Raw genomic sequence first — 23,547 nt, 5'->3', positions numbered from 1 at the left:
TTTGGCAAATCTAGTGATAAATTGAGAAGACAAAATCATAAACTAAACAATTTTTGTCGTGGCGTCATGTGACTGTTCTGGGGCTTCCACAGTGCCTGATGAATGGACGCGGCAGAATCTTCAGGGGGGTCCAAGCCAGCCGGAAAAACGACACGCCGCGTTTCCCCGAGTGACATACTGACCGCAGTCGTACGCAATCTACGGAAGAGCGCCTGAACCCCTTCTCGTCTCTTAGACTTGGTGGCTCTAGAACGTCCTGCCTGCCTCGATTCGCTGATGGGACCACCGCCTGTCGCGCATCGAGCATCTGCATCATGGCCGGGGAATCTGCGAAGCCAGCCACAGGCCCGCGGCCCAATTTCCTGATCATCGTGGCCGACGACCTGGGCTTCTCGGACGTGGGCGCCTTCGGCGGGGAGATCAAGACGCCCAACATCGACGGCCTGGCTCGGGGCGGGCTCAGACTCACCGACTTCCATGCCGCCGCGGCGTGTTCGCCGACGCGGTCCATGCTGCTGAGCGGCACAGACAATCGCAAGTACCCAACCCAAGATGCCCGTGGGCGACACAGGTTCTAACCCCCCTGGTATACACAGACATTGCCGGGCTGGGGACGATGATCGAGGCAATCAAAGAGTTCCAGGTGGGACAGCCTGGCTACGAAGGATACCTGAATGACCGGGTCGCGGCCTTGCCCGAGCTTCTTCGCGACGCCGGCTACTTCACTCTGATGTCGGGCAAGTGGCATCTCGGCATGACGCCGGACCGCTATCCGTCCAGGAGAGGGTTCGACCGGTCGTTCAGCCTACTTCCCGTACGCGGCACGTCGGTAGTCGGTCATCAAGCTGCCAGCTGACAATCTCCCAGGGTGGTGCCAATCATTACGGGTGGGAGCCGCAGGTGCAGGAGAAGGTGCCCGATCTGCTGGAGCGCAACGGCCCCTTCTACGCTGAGGACGACAAGCCGGTCCCAGTTGCCGGCTTGGGTCCGGAGTTTTACTCGTCAGAGTCCTTCACGTCGAAGCTTCTGCAGTACTTCGACGAGCGGAGCGAGGAGCAAAAGCAGAAGCCTTTCTTCGCCTATCTGCCCTACTCCGCGCCTCACTGGCCCTTGCAAGCACCGGAAGAGGACCGCCGAGATTATCGAGGGGTCTACGATGAAGGCCCTGACGTGTTGAGAGAGAAGCGGCTACGACGTCTCGAGGAACTCGGGATCATTTCACCAGAGACCAAACCTCACGAGGTATTCGCCCTTCCTCTCGATAAGCCCCTGAGCAAAGAATGGAAGGACTTGACTGAGGATGAGAAGAAATTCTCTTCGCGGACCATGGAGGTGTTCGCAGCCATGGTGCAGAACATGGACCGGAACATTGGGCGTGTCATTTCCTATCTCAAGTCAAGCGGCGAGTACGATAACACGTTGGTCCTGTTCATGTCCGACAACGGCGCCGAGGGCCTGCTGCTGGAGGCGTATCCGGTGGTGAAGGAGAACATCTTCGACCACATCGATCGATATTACGACAATAGCTATGAGAACATGGGCCGGTATAACAGCTACATCTGGTACGGTCCGCGGTGGGCGTCTGCGGCGATGGCCCCGCTGAGACTTTACAAGTCCTTCTCGTCAGAGGGCGGGATTCGGGTGCCGTTCATTCTCAGATATCCTCCATTGACGTCGTCACGGGCCGGGCAGCTTGATCGATCCTTTGCGACCGTGATGGACATTGCCCCGACTCTGTTGCAATTAGCTGGCACTCAACATCCGGGAACCACGTATAAAGGCCGCGCCGTCGTCCGTATGCGCGGCACATCCTGGGTTCCGTACCTGTCCGACCCCGCGAAACAACACCATATCCATGGCGACGACTCGGTCATGGGATGGGAGCTATTCGACCGCCAGGCTCTCCGGAAGGGGAAATGGAAAGCCGTCATGATTCCGAAGCCCTTTGGACCGGGGAGATGGCAGCTGTACAACCTGGAGAAGGACCCCGGCGAGACGGACGATCTGGGCGCAAGGCACCCCGACAAGCTGCAGGAGCTGCTCAGGCATTGGGACGAGTATTGCAAGGAGGTCGGCGTTGCTGGCGCGGCGCCGCAATATGGAGTGCTCAAGGTCGATGAAGGCGGAGGTGCTCCTTAGGCGGCTGCGGCGGCGAAGGACCAAGAACCCCTGAGATAGACTTCTAAGGGCCACCCGGCGCAATTCTGGCTTAGAGAGTGCTGCATCGGCGGGCCGGTAGTGTTTTGAATAGTGACAACTTTGGCATGGCGGAATCCCGAAGTGCAAAGATCCAGGGCTTGGATGTGACAGAATGAGGGTCAGGGATAGATAAGCTCACCGGTCTCTGCCTGTATTGGTCGTGAATGATAGATATTCACTGAACAGGATTCGATCCCACTCTTCAATTGTACCCAGGCTCCATCGATTGAATCCACGCCCTTGACGCAAGCTCAATGGGTCGCATACAGCAAGGACAGTGGCTGCTCCGGAATTCGACTTGACACCCCTCCACCATCGCAAGGACCGCTGTATCTGCACAATTGAGCCGTGAAAGTGTCATAGTACCAGCCCCACAGCTGGATCCAGCTCTGACCCCGTCGAGATTCGTCGGAGGAATCCTCACGCTCTCTTTCGACTCCCTCTCCCTCTTTGAACATCTCCTCCAGGTTGCGGTCAGGAGGATTGATATCGAAGGGCTCCTGCCGCTGGTATCCGAAATGGAAATGCGCGTCCTCCGTCTCGTCTCTGTTGTCAGACTCTCGACCTCCTAAGGACTGCCATGTCTCTATTTCAATGTGGACGCAGATTCCGGCGCAATTTGCTAACTCCACCCGGACTCGCAGGTCGGTGGCGCAGTGGCCGCAGTTCAAGAGATCCAAGCATCTCGATCGATCGCTGGAGTGGCCCGACCGTCGTTGAAATGCATCTAAAATCACGGCAGGGAGTGTTTCGTCAGAGTGGGCACAGCCGATGTACTTGAACTTGTTGATTGCAGGCACAAATTGGTCCAGAACAATTTGATTGATGTTCACTTGCGAAGTCGGAGTACCCAGTGTTTGAGCTGATAAAAGTACCGACATCTTGTGGACACTGTGCATCAACAGCTTGTCCCTGACAACCCGAGCGGTCAGACTCTTGCTGTCGATATATCCGCCACTGTGAGAAGACGCGGCGTGGTTGGGTGTGCAGTGGTGATTAGTTCATGGAGCTGTGGACCGTATCGCGCGCCTTTCGCAAATCCTCTCAGGAACACATCTACCGTGTTGCGATAGATCAGGGCGGGGTCGTGGGAGAAGCACCAGAATACACCACGCGCTAAGGACCGATGGGTATGAGAATTAGGACAGCGCCACCGCGGAAACTGGTCCCAACGGTACAGGATGTTGCAGACACAGCATGCCATCATCTCGGGTAAGTCCTCTTCCAGTACCCGAAGGAAACGTGCTTTTTCTGTCGGGTCATGTCGCAATTTGAGATCAAACTGGCCGCCAAGGGCTTCGTGGTGCGATTTGGAAACCAGACTCAGACAGGCCACGGAACTGGCTGGCAAAAAGGAGACGATATGCAGCAGGATTTCTGCTGGTAATGTCTCCAAGGTCGAGGTTCGCCTGACCTGGAACTGTCCTGGACGTGATGTCTCACGGGCGACTGTCACCGAGCCTCGTCGTCGTGATGAGATCCACTTGAAAAGCGAGAGAAGGGCATTCATGTTCTCGGCCAAAGTCTGACAAGAATAAGAATGTTAGCAGCAGGTGGTCCACGGCCGCAAATCGGCTCATGAAGATGCCGTAGGGATGAAATAAAAAGTAGGCCAAATGTGTACAAAGAAGGAGAAGTTTGTACCAAGAAAGTTTCGTGAGCTGGTGGCTGGTCCTCAGGCATGGTGAGACTAATAGGTGAGTCGTGGTAGTGAGGACAGTCTGCCCAACAACACGGCAGGGCCAGCCACTGTGGCTTCTTCATGCTCAGCCCGCGACGAACGGTACCTGGTACATAGCTAATGACGATTATGTCTTCACGTAGTACGAAGTATATATCAAAACATCAAGTGCTCGGCAACCTCTCGTAGCGTTGACCGACGAATAGTGACTACTCCATCGCCCGAGTTAAGCGAAAGGTTTGCCACCTACAACGAGTATGGTCACTGGCGGCCAGCACTCCGAGGGTGGCAGGCGCTGAGCCGAATCTGGCTCCTGGTGGCTATCTGGAAGAAAATAGCACCATCTGACAAAGAGTCTGGCAGAGAATAGACGGTCACTCGACAGCGACGAGGCAGCCGCCAGATCAGGTATAGCCAGTATTCTTAACAGGAATACCTAGGTAAGAACAGGATAAATACACTTAAAAAAGACAATTCCTAGGAGTCAGTGGTAAATCACTTCTCTACATAATTTCTCGTCAGACTGTGTCACTTATTTTCGACATCGGCTGCCACCTCTTGTACGTAGTATAGCTCGCAAGAAGGACTTCCCCACGATCCTGAGCCCCACGCTTCCTTGAAATTGCGTCTCCCGCACACTTTGTTCGGCAGTCAGCTTCACAGAGGCCATTGCGGATCATGATGAGGAACGATATAACGTCCACATGTCTAGGGTATCTCCTGACAGATGTTCTCGACAAAACTTACCTAGGCTTGGTTTTGCCGTGTCGTCCATCGCTTGTCTGTAACAGTGAGAAGCCGGAGAGCTTCGACATCCAGCCGTGAACAGAAAAACCATGACAGAACCAGCGACCAAGGTCGAGGGATTGCCCAAGTTTTCCCGACACATCACCACTCATAATGCAGACGGCGTAGCAATATTCGCAACTGCTGACCCTGCCGACCCGAGCTCTTCTGCCGCAGGCTCAATCTCTCCAGAACCTACGTGGTCGAATTTCCCTACTTCGGGGTTCGGCCTCGCATACGCAACAGACACAATCCCGGCCGACTTCAACGGCAATGCTGACCTGGACGTCTATAACGGGTACCAGCAGAAACACCCCGGCATCACAATCAAGGGCGGATCAGTGTGTCGGGTGGTCGATATGGGTCCTGGTGCGAAGTCGCCCATGCATCGCACTGTTTCGATTGACTATGGCGTGGTGCTGGAGGGCGAGGTGGAATTGGAACTGGACTCTGGTGAGAAGAGGCGCCTGGCGAGAGGAGACATCTTTGTCCAGCGAGGGACCATGCACATGTGGAGGAACCCCAGTGACTCCAAGCCGGTGAGGCTGCTGGCGATCCAGCTGGACAGCAAGGAAGTTGAGGTAGAAGGGAAGGGAGCCTTGCCAGAACTGTTCCTCTCGTAACATGGAAAGCCATTCTTCTGCGCACCGTTCTCCTGTGTGTGAACAGTGGCTAGGGATCTGACGAGCGCAACGATAGGGTCTTAAGGGCCTCATTAACACCTAACTCCTAGACTGGTGACAAAGCGGCCACCGGGAAGATCCTGTGTTTGTCGGTGTTGACATATTGATAATAACCTACCGAGACCTCCTCGTGTGCCTGGCATCGGCAGTACCGCCCGTCGAAGGCCGTCGAGCCGTGTGTCGCATTCCCACTCGCTCGCCTCTGGCAATAACGTGATCTCGAGGATGATTTAATCATGGCGAATCTGAAGCGCAAGCACCTTGGAACCCAGCCAATTAGTGATCCGTCGAGACGGGATTGGCCACCGGCAATTGTCCGATCTGTGTTTCGGCTTACCAGGTTCAGGAAATGCTCTCCATGTCGCAAGCCCGCAACTCCACCATGGAGTGTAGATAGCTAATGTCCGTGTGGTCGACGTGGATCGAGGGGTAATTTTGTAGGAAGCGACAGTGGTGGTAAATAGCCAGCGTTGAGAGGAACCAATCTCAAACGTCATGATAACGTGGCCGTGGTGGCCCCTCCTCTGCGACTTTTTTTCTCTCCCTCCCTTCTCCAATTCCGCATTTCACGACACTTTCCTTCCACCCTCTGGTTCATGCAATTGCTGCTGCGATCAAGCTCCCCAAGACTCATCTACAGCTTAGCCAGAAGTGTATTCAACCCTCCGTCGCAGTTTCGTTCCAGATCACTCGCAGACATGGCTGTCCGATCCGCTTTCGACCCCAAAGACATGGTGCGTCTTCCTCCATCCAGCGGCATTGAGGTGCACTTGCGCCGCCACAATATGGTTACTGACGTCCACCGCACAATCAGGTCTTCCGCCACCTCGGCCCTACCGGTCTAAAGGTCTCAGTTTTGTCGCTGGGTAAGTGGAAAGGCGCATTGGCCGGAGGTGCTCTGATGGCTAACATCGTGAACAGGTGGCTGGCTCACATACGGAGGAACCCAGAAGGGCAACATTGTCAAGGAGTAGGTCGTGTGCGCGCGTCGTCAAGCTCATGCTGACAAGCCGGACCAGATGCTTGCAAGCTGCGTGGGACCATGGCATCAACTTCTTCGACACTGCAGAGGTGAGCACTACCACCCTCTCGCGGGTACAATACTTACGCCAATGCAGACATACGCCAATGGACAATCCGAAATTGAGATGGGGAACGCTCTCAAGGAGCTCAACTGGCCCCGAGACGAGTATGTCTTGTCCACCAAGATCTTCTTCGGCACAGGGCGAAAAGAGCCAAACACCCGTGGCCTCTCACGAAAGCATGTGGTCGAAGGTCTCAAGAGCTCCCTGGAGCGTCTCCAACAACCATATGTGGATATTGTGCTGGCCCACCGACCTGACTATGCCACTCCGATGAAGGAGATTGTCGAGGGCTTCACTCAGGTCATCCGAAATCTCAACCTCGCCTACTACTGGGGGACGTCCGAGTGGTCGGCCACCCAGATCACGGAAGCCACGTTGATTGCTGAGAAGTATAACCTGATTGCCCCGATCGCCGAGCAACCTCAGTACAACGCCTTCCACCGCCAAAGATTCGAGGTCGAGTATGCGCCGCTGTACCAGGAGTACAAGTACGGCACCACCATCTGGTCGCCACTCGCATCTGGTCTCTTGACTGGCAAGTACAACAACGGCATTCCCGAGGGCTCACGGTTCGCCAACCACAAAGACTTCTTCGGCAGCACCATCGACTCGCTTCAGAAACCCGAAGGCAAGGCCAAGATTGAAAAGGTCAAGAAGTTGACCCAGATCGCCGAACGACTGGGCGGCAACATGTCACAATTGGCGCTGGCCTGGTGCGCCAAGAACCCCAACGTCAGCACGGTCATCCTCGGCGCCACCAAGGTCGAGCAGATTGTGGACAACTGCAAGGCGCTCAAGCTGTTGGAGAAGCTGGACGACAAGACCATGGAGGAGATCGAGGAGATCCTGGACAACAAGCCCGCCGCGCCGGCCTCCTTTGGAAGATCGAGGTAGGCGGGTCTTTCTGTTGACACAGGGCCTCTGTCAGCCACTGCCTCTGTCAGTGAGCAAGTTCTCGCCCGTACCATACACGCAACATGGATTAGGCTTGGGGCCCACGGCTGATTCAAACCTTCCTAGACACGAATGGCGCCAGAGATTGGCAAGGCTGTGAGAGGACTGGTCGAACCAGCGCAAAGATTGGGTTCAGTAGACGGTTCATTTGGCAACGCAATCAGAAAAGTTCTGTCCATAGACATCAGCAACCCACCAGGCACCCAGCAACTCGTTTTGCCTTTTCCAAGTGCGTCCTGCAATGGCCAGACATGTTTGCTGTGTCGATCCCACCCGCTTCAACATCCTCCTTTTCCCTCGCCTCCGGTTTCCCTTGAGACAACTCTCCACTCCTCCCACCGCTTTCCTTTCGATCAGCGCTCTGTTTGGTCTGCTCTTTTTGTTGGGCTGTCAATGCTGTCACCCTGCTGTCACCCAGCCGCCATGACCATCGACTGGCCCGAGTGCTGCAGGACGTGATTGGCGATCCAAGTGTTCAAGTCCAGCGGGAGTGAGATGTGGGCTCATGGACCATCGCTGGCTGAGTCTGGGACTGTGCTGCCATTGGCGGGGTATACGTCACATTCGCAAAGTTCGCTTCCCCCGCTCGACTCTGGGCAGGAGGGTCGAGGTATATATATAGGGCATCCCCTAGGTTCATTTCCTCCTTCTGCATACATTTCTCCTTCACCCTTCTTCCGTACGCTTCTTCGCTTTGCAGACCTGAGCCATGTCTCTCTTTCGATATTCATATCCTCCCCCAAAATCAAGGGAGGAGTTGTGGTCCAGAATACTCGAGGACCACCCTGTCTGGGCCGGCGTGACCGGCAACGACAACCGCAATCAACTCGCGCAGGGCTGCTACCTATTCATGTGCCGCGAGGAGGTTGATCCCGCCGTCTTGGAGAGGGACGACACCAACAGGGAGACCAGGCAGTTGGCCTGGAAGTTCATGGTCAGCAGCGGCGGCACGGCCTACTTCACCGGCACCAGATACCCGTGGGACCAGCTCGACAACCGGGAAGTCATACTGCACTGTGTCGAGCTCGTCATGGCGTTCATCTGTGGTTGCGCGACCGAAACCACGGGCACCCTCGCTAGCATTCAGATCCCTCCAGTGAGTGCCCGACATGCCCGACAGGCGGGGACCCAGCGTCCAGATCGTCTTCACGACGCTTTCTTCCCCCCTGACCCGACCATGGTTGATAGTGCATGTCCGTCCCCCGAGGCCTTGCATCCCCTCCTCCTCAACCACATTGCAATGCACCTCGCGAGAGAGAGAGAGAGAGATAATAAGTCCGTCTTCACCGCTACAGTTCTCGACCAATACACAACGCCCTCGATACAGCGCCAGGACCTAGCTCTCGAGAACCTCGAGCAGCCGGAGAAAGTCGTCAAGGACGTTGACCCGGAGTACAAGCGATTCTCCGCCCAAAATGACGCGGCCATAGCACAGGCGAGGCTTCGCGCAGGTTTCAGTAACTTGAATCTGGGGGATAGGCCTGTTTCGGAGCGTGTGCTCTATGGACAATTCGACGTGTAGGTGCGGAGCTGTCGCCTGGGACAGTTGTGGGATGATCATCCAGTGGGGAAATATGGTCGGCAGCTCGTGTGGATGGTGGAACACGCTCCTTTAGTTTCAAACCGCTGAATGGTGTGTTGCCTTCGAACTAGGTGGCAAGCCCTATCGTGGTTCTTATGCTAGGCGACAGAAGGGCAGCATCTACCCGTGTTAATACCACTTGTGCCGCTTCTTTCAGATGAGACCCTGCCTCCGTTCCCTCTCACTGATTGCTAGACGTGGTCCTCAGCCCCTCTAAGCACCCAACCCCCCAACGCCCGCTTACGAAACTCCTCATGGTCTCCAGGACTTTGCAGTTCAGTCGGGATAAAGTTGGATCCCCTCCTAGAACTAAGATCGGCGGGCACGCGGGGTGTTGGAGCAAAGTTCCGGGGAGGCCAAGGGTATCTAGAGTTTTGGGCGGTCAGCAGCTAGCGGCGAGACCGAGAAATACAGACGTCTCGGGTACCTGGAGAGAACTCACAAGACCCTGGCCACAAAGCGCTCAGGGATCGGGCGCTGGAAGGACTGAACTCGATCAAACGTCGTTCTCCCACACCTCCCTGGACATCTGGTGCTGGGACATTCGTGGCTGCTGTTTCCATCCGGCATGGCTTGATCTGAACAAATGAACCTGTCGCATACAATCTCGTAGTTTGTCCCACAGCGCTCAGCACATTGTACTTCTGTGTATCCCGCTAAATTGCAGTGCTGATCAAAGACCACGGGCGCTGGAAATTCTCCTCGCCACCTCCTTCCTCTTCATATCTCTCAGTGAGAGGCGCCGCGAACTCGAGCATGAACTTGAGCATCCACTGATCCATCTGGAAGTGCGAGTCGTCCTGGCAGCGCAGGCAGGCCTTGTGGAAGGCCTCGAACCGGGCAAACGAGATGTCGATGCAGGGCCAGAACGTCTTCAAGCGGGTGAGCAGCTCGAAGTTGCGCTCGAGCAGTCTGCGCGCACTGTGCACGTCCGCTGCATCGTCGCTGAAGAGCAGGATGTGCAGCTGAACGGTGGAGGCGATGGTCAGGACGTGGCCGACGATCGAGTTGAGGAGTTCGGCCCCCTCGGTCTCGCTCGCTAGGTGGATGAGATTGCAAACGTCCGTGGAGTATTTGCGGCATTTCTGGGCGTACTGACTCCTCAGCTGATGCTGGTCCTGGTCCTCGTGGTGATATGCTTGATTCGCGCTGCCGTGGAGGAACTGGTAAAAGAGGATCTGGCACAGGTGGCAATAGTCCATGTGCAGGACGACAAATATGTTACCGAAACCTTGCCTTGTCCAGTACACGAGGTTCTCCGGCGTGTTGACCATCCTGTCCGGAAGGCTACAGGCCCAGGAATTCAGCTCCACCGACACACGCTCGACAGCCTGTGTGAGCTCGGCGCCGTGCAGCTCACCGGAGACGGCTCGTGAGTTGACCTCGTCGATCTGAGAGAAGATTTGGTTTACCATCACCGAATGTGCTATCAGCGAGTCCTGTGGAATGGGTGATTTCGCCGTTGGGGATCCGCGGTTGGCGATGTAAGTTCGGTTCGGGGGTGCGGTGGACGAAAGCTCGAGGAATCTCTTCTCGGCCATCGGGAGCGGCACATTGCGCAACGGCATCATCTTCGGCAATCGCACTCCCGTCGATGACCATGTGTCCGTTTCGTACAACGCCCACCATACTGTAGCCCAGTCAGTCACTGCCAGACCTGTACGGTATGCCATCGGCTCCCTAACCTCTAAAGTTGAGCTCTTGCTGGATTCGCGTTGTGACCGGTGCGTTAGGAAGGTCTAGAAGCATTCCCATGCGGCAAGCAATACTGAAGTAAACAGATTCTGTCGCCCCTTCCCCCTCGACCACGGCGGACGCTCCCAGCAACAGGCAAGCTTGGATGGTGGTGAGGGAGATGTCGTGTAGATTCAATAAACGCTCTGCTTCTTTGGTGAAGGGTCTGCCTCGCTCCCGAGGTGATGCCTTGATTAGGCTTTCGTGCTGCGAAAAGCGGGCTGACATGCCGATGACGGCGAAAAGGAGGATCCTCGACAGCGAGCCGTTCTTGAAAGCGGCCAAAAAGGACGGCTTGTGAAACAAGACGTGAAACGACACATGGATGTAGCGGAAATAGAGATTGATCAGCTCCTCGCACAAGTCCAGGGGCGGCAGGAGCCTGGACTTGTGCGTTAGAGCATGGATCCGTCGAGGCACGATCGGCTCGTAGCCATCTTCTGGAAAGTCGGCTTCCTGACTCACAATGCACTGCAGATTCCTCTCGGTACAGAAATCGCATGTTGTTCCCTGGTACGACCGTATGCATTTCCTGCGACGCCTCCTACGAGTCAAGCTGAGCGATTGGACTTCCTGGATCACGGGCGTCGCAACTTACCGACAGACGACACAGGCTGATTTGGGCCTCATCAGCAGCCGGGTGGAGGGACGCGGTCCCAGGACATATGTCGGTGTTTTGGAGGCCCGATAGCATCCACTCTAGCAAATTGTTCTCGCCATTGGTGTCGCTGATATGGAGCAGCATGTGGTAGAGAGGAGGTGCATGACAAGATGAAGCAGATTCATGTGACCAGCGAGGTCTCCGCTGTGATTGGCGGATTGACGACCTCTTCGATCTGCTTGTTGTAGCGGCAAGATGGATATTTATACTAACTTAAAACGTCTACATATCTGGCTGCTGTAGTGCTCTGTGTGCACTAGCCGCCAGCCACTATGAAATAGCTGGATTGAGGGCGGAAAAGCTGGCGGAGAAAAAGGCGCTCCGATTCGTCTTTGATCGATTTGCGGGGAGGCAGTTGATCCTCTGTAGGATTTGGACGCGGATTACATGCGATTTTCATTTGCTCACCAATATGCAGCCAGTCTCCTGTGAGAGAATACAACCCCATCTTTGATTGATCGCCAAGGGGTACGTCGTCCAGTCTCCAGCACCTTCCGGCCTACCCAATGCTGGTCACGATGGATTGGGTCGGGCACATCGCAATCACTTGCGCCGACATGAGCTATCCGGCGTCCAGCAATGGGATCTACATGTCACGCCTCGCCTTCAGCGCGCGCAAAAGATCATTTCACCCTCGTTGTTCCCATATTCAAAACTCGTGTCTCTGCTGGCGAGGTTATTCTTGTTGTATTTGCAGCTGCTTTCTGCCACAACTATGCTTGAATCAATAGACGGTCTAGGTCTGGGAGGGCCCTCTGTACAACAGCAGACAGATCAATGCAGGCCAGACTATGCCAACGAGGCGATTTTCCGCCGAAATACTTTGCCGCCACGGTCCTACTGGATCCCAAAGACCTCTCTGTCACTCGACGGGACCTGGGACTTTCATTACGCCGGCAGTCCCCTTGAAGCCGCTGATTTCGATCGCGGACAAGAAGATTCCTGGACCACCATCCAAGTGCCGGGTCATTGGCAGCTTCAAGGCCATGGCCAGCCTCAGTACACCAATATTGTCTACCCTTTCCCAGCCTGTCCACCACATCTTCCGGACGAGAACCCCACGGGCACGTATCGGCGGACCTTTTCTGTGCCTCCTGATTGGGACCGCAGTACTCAATTGCGGCTGCGCTTCGACGGTGTCGACAGTGCCTATCACGTCTGGCTTAATGATGACTTCATTGGATACGCCCAAGGAAGCCGAAACTCCGCTGAATTTGACATTACGGCCGCCGTAAAACGTGACAAACCCAACAAGCTTTTGGTACGCGTTTACCAGTGGTCAGACGGCTCGTATATAGAGGATCAGGACCAGTGGTGGCTTTCCGGTATGACAATGTCCTTGTTGTCCAAAACAAAAGCTTTGCTAACGTGACGCAGGAATTTTCCGGGATGTCCATCTGATAGCCTTTCCAGCAACATGCCGGATCGATGACTTTTTCATTCGAGGCGATCTTGATTCCGTCTACGAGCATGGCTTTCTCCGCGTTACAGTCGATGTCCACTGCCCCAAAGGCGGGACTGTGGCTGTTGTCCTGCGCGAAAGGACCGATCGTGGAGGTAAGACCGTAGGCAGGGCCGAGACTGGCTTTGGGGCCAAGGCTCCTAAAGTCGACCTTGAGCTACGTGTGGACAATCCAAACAAGTGGACGGCGGAGACTCCCTATTTGTACGACGTCGAGATTACCTTGACGGATGGCAGCAACGCGGACCGCGTCGAACATGCTACCGGCTTTCGAAAGGTCGAGCTGAAGAATGGCTTACTCACGGTCAACGGAAAAGTCCTTCGATTCCGTGGCGTCAACCGCCACGACCACCATCCTCGGCTCGGTCGCGCAATACCACTCGAATTCGTCCGCCACGACCTGGAGTTGATGAAGAGACATAATATCAACGCCGTACGCTGCTCTCACTACCCGTCCCACCCTGGTCTCTATGCGCTGGCCGACGAGATTGGCCTCTGGGTGATGGACGAGGCGGATCTGGAATGTCATGGTTTCTCCGAAGTCGTAGCCACCAATACAGCAGACTGGGACGGCGGAGAAGCTTCGTACGAACGGTGGATTGGCGCGGTATCTCAGCAAGCGAGAAAATACTTATCGGACAATCCATCGTGGAAGGAGGCCTACGTCGATCGCGCCGTCCAGATGGTGCAGCGAGACAAGAACCACGCCAGCGTGATTATCTGGTCGCTCGGCAACGAGGCATTCTGCGGGCAGAATCACGTCGCCATGTACGAGGCCTGCAAGCGCCTTGATCCGAGTCGCTTGGTGCATTACGAGGGAGACACAAACATGGGGACGACGGACATCTACTCGTACATGTACGCGGCTGTGGATGCCCTTGTCGAGAGGGTCTCGACCAGAGATATCGCCGCGGACGGCACATTCACAAAGCCGGTGATAATGTGCGAGTATGCCCACGCCATGGGCAATGGTCCTGGTCTGCTTGAGGACTATGAGGCAGTGTTTCGCGCGCACCCACGCATTCAGGGTGGCTTCGTCTGGGAGTGGGCCAATCACGGCCTTCACCAGGTTCGCCCGGACGGCAAAGAGTTCTATGCACACGGTGGGGACTTCGGTCAGAAGGTCCATGATGGGACCTTTGTCATGGACGGGCTCTGCGATAGCGAGCATGAGCCCACGCCGGGACTCACAGAACTGAAGAAAGTATACCAGCCCGTCTCTATTGATCTGGTGGATCGAAATTTGATCATTGAGAACACATACGACTTTGTCGACCTCGGATATTTGGAGGCGACATTCAAAGTTGAGGAATTTGGCCCAAGGTAAGTGATTTCTCGGTGTCCGAGACTCCTTGTAGTTCAACATTGCTGATATAAGTTTCTCAGCGCCAATATACTCGTGGCCGGCCCGCTGAAACTCCCTCCTGTTGCGCCAGGTACAAAAAAAGCTGTGAGCCTTCCTGACGCTGTCTTCGAGCAAAAGTCCCAGTTCGAGCTACTACTCACCATGAGCTTTCGACTGGGTGACGGCGCAAGTTGGGCACAGAAGGGGTATGAAGTTGCCTGGTTCCAGCACCAACTCTCCCCGGGATGCCGTCTTCCAATCTCCTTGCACTCAGGGACGTCCTTGCCAGTGATCCACCATAACAATTCTACCCTGACAATCTCCACCCCGAAGTCCACATTCACTTTCAGCCGAGTCCGCGGTCTTCTTAAATCTTGGACCACTCCTTGCGGTCCAGTTATCCCAGAGTCCCTAGACCGCAAGGACTCTCTGATACCTGGCTTCTGGCGCCCTCCTACGGACAACGACATGCCCAGAGCTCTTCCCCACTGGCGCTCTTTCGGTGTTGACAAGATAACTTCCCAACTTCGTTCTATGGTGCTGGACCAAAAGTCCCGATCTCACAGTCTCACTTTGATGACGAAGACATACATCGCTCCGCCCTCCTTGGGTTGGGGTTGGCATGCAACCACCACTTACCAGATTCAGCCGGACGGCTCCGCGGTGTCAGTCTTCATCCACTTGGAGAAGCCGGTAGGAAATGTCCCTCAGCATCTCCCTCGAATGGGAGTTGATGTTGTCCTGGCAAAGGCTCTCAGCCACGTCAAGTGGTTTGGTCGTGGTCCTGGCGAGTCGTATCCGGACAAGAAAAGCAGTCAGCGCTTGGGTATCTGGGAAGTCGATGATGTTGCTCGATTGCAGACCCTCTACGACGTTCCACAGGAGAGTGGAAACCGCATGGATACTCGCTGGCTAGAGCTGGCCGCCGAAGGAAGAGGGCCGGTTGTGAGGGTGAGCGGGATTGATACGCCATCTCCTTTTGGATCTGCCAATGCTACACAGCATCTGCCAATTCAACCACCGTTGGCGCCGCAGCCAGAATTCAACTTTACAGTGACGCGGTACTCTGCCGACATGCTCGAGAGAGCTGCGCATCCTTGTGACCTCGTCGAGGACGATGCCACCTTGCTCCGTCTGGATGTAGCAGTCAGCGGTGTAGGAACGGGCGCCTGTGGCCCTGCTACACGGGAAGAACACATTGTGAAGCCCGTCGAAGCCAGTTTTGGGTTCATGATGGAGCTGAAGTAGGCGAGACCGAATCTCTTGCTTAGCCAGAAAACCATCGGCATGTAGTTCGGTTGCTTGTTCTCTTTGGGGTTTCCATTATCGGCTCCTGGCTTTTACACCTATACGCTAGACAACTATAAGCAGCCGTATTTCAATGTTGACACACCACGTTCTCTGAACATGGTATTGGGATTGACTGCAACGGAGGATAGTCAGATGTCCACTGCGGAAGCACGCCCACCCGCTTTGATCGAACTAAAGGTAGGCATAATAGAGTCTTAGCGAAATTCGCCACGTTTCATGCAAGAATGCACAACTAGCAGCGCTGGAGGATTCATGGACGTCGAAAGAGAGCACAGAACGAGAAGCTTAAAATGGCATGATTCGAACTAGCCGAGTTGGAATATGGAGGAAGCCGCTTTACAGTGCACCAAAGTAGACTAGCGTGTCTTGGCTGCTCTCCGCCACCACAGGCTTGAATTGAGCGTCTTCAATGCGCAACTACCGTAAACCTGTCCAAGCACGGAGCAGCAACCTTCGCCACCAATGCCGTTGCAAGAATCATTCGTCCGTTCTGTCTCACGGTGGGGCACTACACCAGGGGCAAAGTCTTTTGAGGTCCTCTCGGCTTCTAGTCGGGAAATCTAGAGGCGGTTTATGAGGCGCCTTTGGCGGTTTTCGGGCGGCATTGCCCTCATTGGAGGATCTTGAGCGAAAGCAAACGGGCGAGCGCCCTAAGAGAATATCGGCAGAAAGACCAGCGAATTGCCCTCGAACCTGCCTCAATTTGCCAGAAACGATGCAAGGCTACGAACAGGGTATCTCCACATGGGGCATTGGGAATCTGGAGAGAAGCTGGAGAATGCATATAGCCTGGAACGTTGCAGGCACAGGTACAAAAGAGCGTGGCTTCACCCCTCGATCTTCATTCTCAACTACCATACCGGGTTTCCTCCTTCTCACAAACCCAATACTATCACCGGCCGAGCACTGAGCTCAAACTCCTGCTTGGTATCAAGAAGATGTCGACTAAGATGGACGCTCCTGAGGAGCACATGGTGGAAGTCGTCAAAGGCGGCTCGGAAATTGTACACAAGCATGACGTCCTCGACCTGGCCAACGACATCCAGGGCGTCAAGCCCAGTGCGACTACTCCTACCATGTTCAGGCTCTACCTCATCCTGTCCATCGGCTACTTCTGCATCATCCTCCAGGGCTACGATGGCTCGCTGATGGGTGCCATCAATGCGATGCCTCAGTATCTGAATTATTACGGATTGTGAGTGTGGTTTGTTTTCACTGTTGATTTCTGCTCTGTCGCGCCGTCTGGCACGGACACCTGGGTATGTCTTGCTTAAATTTTATGCTGATTTGTCTTCCAGAAAATCTGCGAGTTCTTCCACCGGCCTGGTCTTTGCGATCTACAACATCGGAGCCATTGCGGCTCTGCCAATTAGTGGGCCTATCAACGACACTTTCGGGCGACGATGGGGCATGTTTACCGGTGCCGCGTTGGTCATCTTCAGCACTTGCATCCAGGCTCCTTCGACCTCTCGGGCGATGTTCTTGGCCGGCCGCTTCTTCGTCGGATTCGGGCAGGGGTTCCTCAACGTGGCCGGGATCACCTATGTCAGTGAGATGGCACATCCTTACTGGCGTGGTCCTCTTTCGGCCTTCCTCGAGACAAACTACTTTGTCGGGAGTATCCTTGCCTCCTGGGTGACCTATGGAACCGCCTACATGGCCGGCACTATTTCATTCCGCCTTCCGGTTTGGCTGCAGATGGTCAGCTCCGGATATATCGTCTTGGGGGTATTTTTCTGCCCCGAGTCACCGCGTTGGCTCATGGCGCAAGATCGATACGCAGAAGCAGAGGCTGTCCTGGCCACATACCACGGCGAAGGGTCGAGCTCCAGCCCGTTCGTCCGCCTCCAACTCGCTGAGATGCGCGCCCAGATCTCCTCAGACGGCTCCGACAAGCGCTGGTGGGACTACCGCGACCTGTTTATGACGCCGGCGGCTCGACGACGGCTGATCTGCGTGGTTGGCTTTGCTTGGTTCGGCCAGTACTCCGGCAACGCGCTGGTGTCGTACTACTTCCCCGTCATCGTGGAGCAGACGGGCATCACCAACCCACACACGCAGCTGCTCCTCAACGCGCTGAACCCCGTGGTGTCGTGGATCGCCGCGATCCTGGGGTCGTTGCTGAGCGACCGCGTCGGCCGTAGACCGCTGCTGCTGGGAGGCTTCACGGGCTGCGCGCTGTGCCTGGCCGTCGTGACGGGCCTGACCAAGGTCTCCGTCACGTCGGGCGGGGCCGCCGCGGGCCACGCGGGCATCTTCTTCATCTACCTGTTCAGCGTGGTCTTCTCATTCTGCCTCACCCCTCTGCAGCCCTTCTACATCTCCGAGTGTCTGGCCACCGAGACCCGCGCAAAGGGCAACGCGCTCGGCCAGATCGTCGCCTCGATCGCCGGCGTCGTCGGCCAGTACACGACGGGCGTCGCCATCAGCCACATCGGGTACTACTACTACCTGGTCTTTGTCTTCTGGGACTGCTTCGAAGTGCTGATCACGTATCTGTTCTTCCCCGAGACAAAGGTACGTAGAATCTTGTTCATATTCATGGTCACGTCTAGTCCCAGTCCCAGTCCCAGTCCTAGTCCCTATTCCACACTTCGTCTCCCCGTTTGTCTCCTTACCCTTTCCTCTTCCTCCCCGTCCCTAGCCCTGCCACCGTCCGAGAAAAGAGAAAGGCGGATGCTAACCACGCCTGCAGGGCCGCACGCTGGAAGAAATCAACGAAATCTTCGAGGACCCCCACCCGGTCAAGAAGTCTTTGGAGAGAAAGGATGCCACGGGTGTCCTCCACGCGACCTTGAAGGTGGGAGGGGAGGCATGATCCCGCGTCTCCCCCTATCTCTCTCTGTGTGAGTGGATGTATGGCTGTGTTTGTCTAGGTTTATTGGACCTCGGGCAGGGGGTCAAGCTATGCGCACGGCAGAGTTATCATAGGTCGTATATGGGGCTCACCATGATCATGAAAATGCCATGTTGTGGCGGTAGCAGAAACCCATGGAGCGAATTTTACCCAATAATGCGCTGAATGATACATCTCGATTGTCTTTCTGCATGGTCTGGCCTCCCTGTCATTCTCTCTAAATCTGTCCAGTCATGGCCGGTCTGGAATTTCGTCTGCCTCTCATCCAAGTTTCGATTCCAATTTGGTCTCTTATTCCATTCCGTCATGTTTCGTTTCTCGTGCCTGGGCGGCTTCATTCCAAACACTCGCTTGGGTTTTCAGTCCAACCCGAACCAACTTCATGTCACCTCATCACACATCGTGTCCTTCAAAACCTTCCAGAGGGCTATCTTAGGGGTGACCTTGACCCTGACATAGATGCAATTCTATTCCACACGTTTCTCGGTCCTGGAGCAAAGTTCTGATGCTTGCTCTTGACCACCCCTGCTCAGTGGCACAAGCGCCGCTGCGTTAGCAATGCTTAATTTCTCGTCGCCCTGATGGACCACACTTGGCTGTACTTGGGTCCACTGCGCCGACCGCATTGCTTCCCACTCCGTGGTCTGCTCAAAACGCTGGCTTTTCGGAAGTGACTAATCGAAGGCGCATAACCGGTCCTTTGCCCGTGAGTTGAAGATCGGCGTTCTCGGCAGGAATTGTCTCCTCGAAGCATTGAATTTCTGTGCTGGACTCGACCTCACTGCCGCTGTGGCTTTTTGGCCCTCCTTGTGTTTTCTTCTCCTAGATGAAATCGGCTGTATACGAGAACCCACGGAATTCCTCCTGGTGGGCAGGTGAAAGCACTGGAAAAGCGACGTGTCAGCTTCAAAAGACCCAAAATGGATTCCGAACTCAAACTCACCACTCTGCACCGGTGTGAGCACCGGTGTCACACTCGTAAACTCCTGGTCGAAATTGCTCGTATCCTTTTCGTTCTTGATGGTGGGCTTAAACGGTGTGGGAACCCGCTTATGATAGATGTCGTCCCAGTTGATGCCCTTGAAGAACGCGTGGTTCATGATTTCCTGCGCGTCTCCCGGTCCGCTCCCTAGCCGCAACTCTGGTTCCCTCGTCAACAGCTTCTGTAGGATCGAAACACTGTCACGTGGCATGTGGATGGGGTATAGGGGCTCGTCTGCAAGGATCGCGTCGTAGATTTCGTCCTCGTCTTCGCCACGGAACGGAGACTGTTGCAGTAGCATCTGGTAGATGAGGACACCAAAAGCCCACCAATCAACGGCACGGCCGTATTTCTTGTCCAAAAGGATCTCGGGCGCCATGAATTCAGGTGTACCGCAAAATGTGGAGGTCGTCGATCCGAACCACATGTCCTCCTTGCACAGCCCATAATCCGCTATCTTGATGTGTCCGTCCAGGGTGAGCAGGATGTTGTCCAACTTCAAATCTCGATATATGACGCCATTTTCGTGGAAGTATTTGAGAGCCAAACAAACTTCGGCAGCGTAGAACTGAGCACGCTTAAGGCCAAACTGTCCACGTTGAATGTGCAACATCAGATCGCCACCCGAGATATACTCCATCACAAAATACACTCGAGTCTCTGTCTGGAAACAAGCGTGCAAGTTGAGCAGGAAAGGGTGCCTCTCTTTGTTGGCGACCAAGAAGACGCGCTTCTCGGATTTGGTCGACTCGACTTCGTCGTTCTCGATAATGAACTCTTTCTTCAAGACCTTAATGGCGTACAACTTCTTTGAGCTCTTAGCCTCTGCAAGCATGACCTTGCCAAAGTTGCCCTTCCCCAGTACCGCGAGAAAATTGAAGTGGTCAAGGCCAATTCTAGGCCCGGATCCGCGTCCAGATGGAGGCGTGGCGACCTGTTGTTGCGACGACGGCGCTGGTTTGATGGGGGCGGGCGAATAGCTTGCTGTTCCTGCCGCCGCCGGAGGTTGAGGTCGTGGGGATTGAATTATGGCTTGTTGTGGCGGTTGATGTTGCGGCATTTGTTGCTGCACCGGTTGGCGGTCGTATCCTTGGTAGGCGCGAGGGTCGTATGAAGCATGTGGTTGTTCGGGCGCGGGGGGTCGAGCGTTCGCGTAACGGTCTGCGGGCATTTTCTGAGGACTGTAGTCATTGAACGATTGGCTGTACTGCTGAGACGGCGGTCGAGTCGTGGCAGCAGCGGCTGCCTGCACCGCCGCGGTAGACACGGCCTTTTGCTGCAATGGTCGTTGCTGTTGCTGCTGTGGTTGTGACAGGCTCGCTTGGGGTTGGTTATACATCATGTTTTGCGCAGCGCTCATGGCGGCAGCAGAGGGCTTCGGTTGTTCCTGGTGTTGGTCATAAGACTGGTTTGATATCTGTGGCGTTAGGGTAGTGTTGTCCGAAACGAAGCTCTGCGTGGGAGACGTGGGACCCGGCCTGGCTGCGGAATTCGGTCTCAGGGTTCGATTGCTCATGCCCGAGCTCACGGAGGAGGATTTGTTGTGGTGTTTCGTTCTCTGAATGGTCTCCAGGATTTCATTGGCGACGATCATGGACATGCCACAAAAGTCCGGAACCAGGTGCTGACACTGGGCATGACAAGTCAGGCCACACTCCGAACATTTTTTCGCATTGCGTCTTCCCAATGGCAGCAGATAACCGCAGTGGCAGCACCAATTCGCACCGATGTTCGAGAAATTGTCGAAACGATGTGGAATGCGGTGGTTGATTTTCTCTTCGTCGGGATCCGTTTCGTAGTTTGCTTTGCTAATGCACTTGGTGACCACCTTCGGATAACATTTGGTGTGGCAGGTGTATTTGCAATCTGCACACTGCATGCCCGCCGAGTACTTTAGAAAATCTCCACAGAGAGCACAGCGCATGACGTTGTAAAACTGTTGCTTGACGAACTTGTGGCCCTGCTTTTCGTGCACTTCTTCCTTCTTCTGGCGCACGGCGCCTTGGCGATTCAGGCCGATGTCAAACGGCCGTTTGCCGCCCGTCTGCTTCTGGAAGCTCATTGAGAGATGGATCCTGCCTGCTGGTTCCAGAGAAAACCAAGAATCGATCATCACAGGTTGGAACTGCTGCTGAGGATTTTGAGTGAAACCCGCGGCAGAGCCGGCGCCCGCAGCGTCTCCTGGAGGCATGAAAGCTGCTGGTTGAAAATCAGGGCCTGGTTTACCCGGACTGCCACCATTCGCCATCTTGTCTGCTGATACCCAGCCATTCTGCTGAAATTCCGATTCAATCTTCTTCCGGCGCATTTCTTCCGCGATATCCGAGATACGGATCCAGAGAAACCCGATTGGGGTTGGTCGGTCGCCCGCTTTGTCATAGACCGTCAGCTCGATCTCGTTGGCTTTGTCGATGTCGACGTGATGCGTTTCCTCTGTCCATTTATCTGTGCGAGTCGCCCGAGTCTTGGCCCGGATGTTGTCCTCCACCTTCATGATGACGAACGTTTCGGGGCCTCTTGAAAAGCGTGACGAGGCTGCATGGTCGACATCCTTAATGGCATGAATACGCATTTCCAGGTGACCGGTCAGGGGTTTTCGCATGTTGGGGGCGTTGAGACTGTCATCTATACGACGCAAGTCAGCCTTGCAGGGGGGAAAAATACGCACCGGGACTTGTCCCACTCACCGTCAGCACCATCCGACGTTTCGATGTCGACGTGCAAGTCCATGTATCTTTTCAAGGCCTGCTTCAACAACTGCACTTTCTGATTACTCTCGATGCGCCGGCCCTCGGCATCTAGTCTGCTCTTTCTGTCGCCTTCGTCTTGGTACAGGCGGACCATTTTTTCGATGCCCGCTTTGTATTGCTTTTCGACTGACAGTTTGAACTCGAGTTGGGAGAGCATGAGTTGGATTTTGGGACCGAGATATGGGGTGTCGTATTTGATCAGGTCTGCGAGGCAGATATCGTGTCAGTAGATCCTGGGATTCATTCACAAGTGGCTGGAAGCGATCATACCTAGTTTCGAGAAATTCGGGCGTGCCTTGGGGACCGGAGCACTGTAAGGACGAGGGTCTCCGTAGGGAGCTCGTGGAGGCATCATGCCGGTGCCGCCCTGGCTATATCCGCCTGGACCAGGATCACCATAGTCGCCTCTCTCGCCGGGAAAATAGCCTCGCTCATCTTTGGGAGGAGGAGTCGGTCCCCCGCCGTGCTGGAATCGCGACTGCTGCATACGGGGATCTAAGGGAGTCTGATACCCGGAGCCCCCATGGGCAGGTGGAGGGGGAGCAACTCCCTCATTGTGACCCCGCTGTCTCAGCTGTAACTCTGCCAATTTTTCTTCCAGGTATGAAATGTTTCGCCTGCCGTCCCGGATGTTGCTGTCGACACGTGCTTGGACCGCGGCGTTGTTGGTGGACTGTCGCATGTGAGTGGCGGCATTGATAAGAGCCTTTTCTCGCTCGATCTTGCGATAGACCTCGGCGATGGCCTGGTCGGGGTCCGCCATGGCTGCGGAGGAAATGACGAAGGAGCGAGGAGGGAGACGGAAGGAGAGGGTGTAGTGGTGGAGTTATGGCCAACTGCGGCCTTCAGAGTGAACAGAAGTGCGATGTCACGAGCCCGTGTCGAGGCTGGAGGGGCATTTGTCTGACCAGGCCCGAGGGGGAGAATTGATAGGGAAGAATGCGGTCGAAGGATAGAGGGAGACAAGAGGGAGTCCCTTTCGCAGCGGAGGGATTTCTCACGGGGCCTTGGAAAATGTCGTAGGTAGCGTCAGGACTTGGTGATGATGGCTAAGGTTGTTGTAGTAGTGTTAGCGAGGACAAACATGCAGTGCAGTGATGAGCGGTGGATACTTTATTGCGTGGATTGTGTGGGTGGTTCAAGTGCAGGCTTTCAGGCTTTCAGGCTGTGCGGGAGGCCGTTGGGTGGTGACTGCAAAAAGTCGCCTGCAGCTGCAGTTGCGACTGCGCCCACTTCGCTCTGCGTGCTGCGAGGGCTGAAGACGAGGACCCCGCCACGCTCTGGCCGTGGTTCCCTCCCGGTCTCGGGTGTTTTCTTTTCTTTGCCACGGTGCTGAGGAGATGAGACGCTCGACGGGTACCAAGTACCGAGTACTAAGGATAGACAGGACAGAAAGTATACTGCACCGAGGACAAGCAGATTGGCCGTGACGTAGTAGTGCTAGAGAAGAAACAATAAACAAGCAATGATGGTGA

General features: G+C 55.1%; 6 protein-coding genes across 6 annotated transcripts; 4 read left to right on the top strand and 2 right to left on the bottom strand.

Moving 5' to 3' along the window:
• The first annotated feature begins 201 nt into the window (after positions 1-201).
• Positions 202-2,398, top strand: PV07_01020 (uncharacterized protein). The gene is made up of 3 exons (XM_016387516.1): positions 202-534; positions 597-814; positions 868-2,398. The coding sequence occupies exons 1-3, from the start codon at positions 315-317 to the stop codon at positions 2,137-2,139; spliced, it is 1,710 nt and encodes a 569-aa protein (XP_016254444.1). The 5' UTR covers positions 202-314; the 3' UTR covers positions 2,140-2,398.
• A 3,649-nt stretch (positions 2,399-6,047) lies between these two features.
• On the top strand, positions 6,048-7,488 carry PV07_01019 (uncharacterized protein; the record flags this gene model as incomplete). Its single annotated transcript, XM_016387515.1, has 6 exons — positions 6,048-6,083; positions 6,164-6,215; positions 6,271-6,319; positions 6,369-6,420; positions 6,468-7,324; positions 7,455-7,488. The coding sequence occupies 6 exons, from the start codon at positions 6,048-6,050 to the stop codon at positions 7,486-7,488; spliced, it is 1,080 nt and encodes a 359-aa protein (XP_016254443.1).
• Positions 7,489-8,097: 609 nt separating this feature from the next.
• Positions 8,098-8,910, top strand: PV07_01018 (uncharacterized protein; the record flags this gene model as incomplete). Its single annotated transcript, XM_016387514.1, has 1 exon — positions 8,098-8,910. The coding sequence occupies one exon, from the start codon at positions 8,098-8,100 to the stop codon at positions 8,908-8,910; it is 813 nt and encodes a 270-aa protein (XP_016254442.1).
• A 21-nt stretch (positions 8,911-8,931) lies between these two features.
• On the bottom strand, positions 8,932-11,449 carry PV07_01017 (uncharacterized protein; the record flags this gene model as incomplete). The annotated part of the gene is made up of 4 exons (XM_016387513.1): positions 8,932-9,336; positions 9,413-10,600; positions 10,656-11,214; positions 11,303-11,449. The coding sequence occupies 3 exons, from the start codon at positions 11,447-11,449 to the stop codon at positions 9,627-9,629; spliced, it is 1,680 nt and encodes a 559-aa protein (XP_016254441.1). The 3' UTR covers positions 8,932-9,336; positions 9,413-9,626.
• Positions 11,450-15,926: 4,477 nt separating this feature from the next.
• PV07_01016 (uncharacterized protein) lies at positions 15,927-17,228 on the top strand. The gene is made up of 2 exons (XM_016387512.1): positions 15,927-16,678; positions 16,782-17,228. The coding sequence occupies exon 1, from the start codon at positions 16,228-16,230 to the stop codon at positions 16,630-16,632; it is 405 nt and encodes a 134-aa protein (XP_016254440.1). The 5' UTR covers positions 15,927-16,227; the 3' UTR covers positions 16,633-16,678; positions 16,782-17,228.
• Positions 17,229-18,471: 1,243 nt separating this feature from the next.
• Positions 18,472-23,546, bottom strand: PV07_01015 (protein kinase C-like). The gene is made up of 4 exons (XM_016387511.1): positions 22,343-23,546; positions 22,010-22,276; positions 19,284-21,947; positions 18,472-19,224 (listed from the first exon to the last, which is right to left on the bottom strand). Exons 1-4 carry the CDS (start codon positions 22,833-22,835, stop codon positions 19,163-19,165), a joined length of 3,486 nt encoding a protein of 1,161 aa, XP_016254439.1. The 5' UTR covers positions 22,836-23,546; the 3' UTR covers positions 18,472-19,162.
• Position 23,547: the final 1 nt, after the last annotated feature.

Source organism: Cladophialophora immunda (genome assembly GCF_000835495.1).
Source record: "Cladophialophora immunda strain CBS 83496 unplaced genomic scaffold supercont1.1, whole genome shotgun sequence".
Lineage (NCBI taxonomy): Eukaryota > Fungi > Ascomycota > Eurotiomycetes > Chaetothyriales > Herpotrichiellaceae > Cladophialophora > Cladophialophora immunda.
This window is presented reverse-complemented; position numbering and strand designations above follow the sequence as displayed.

Excerpts from the sequence above, each read along its gene's own strand:
- PV07_01015 (XM_016387511.1), bottom strand. The coding sequence starts at position 22,835 with ATGGCGGACCCCGACCAGGCCATCGCCGAGGTCTATCGCAAGATCGAG. Across the intron at positions 22,277-22,342 it reads CCCGAATTTCTCGAAACTAG|ACCTGATCAAATACGACACC; the intron begins GTATGATCGCTT and ends TCTGCCTCGCAG. Across the intron at positions 21,948-22,009 it reads AACGTCGGATGGTGCTGACG|ATGACAGTCTCAACGCCCCC; the intron begins GTGAGTGGGACA and ends TGCGTCGTATAG.
- PV07_01020 (XM_016387516.1), top strand. The coding sequence starts at position 315 with ATGGCCGGGGAATCTGCGAAGCCAGCCACAGGCCCGCGGCCCAATTTC. Across the intron at positions 535-596 it reads GCTGAGCGGCACAGACAATC|ACATTGCCGGGCTGGGGACG; the intron begins GCAAGTACCCAA and ends TGGTATACACAG. Across the intron at positions 815-867 it reads GGTCGTTCAGCCTACTTCCC|GGTGGTGCCAATCATTACGG; the intron begins GTACGCGGCACG and ends ACAATCTCCCAG.
- PV07_01016 (XM_016387512.1), top strand. The coding sequence starts at position 16,228 with ATGGGGCATTGGGAATCTGGAGAGAAGCTGGAGAATGCATATAGCCTG.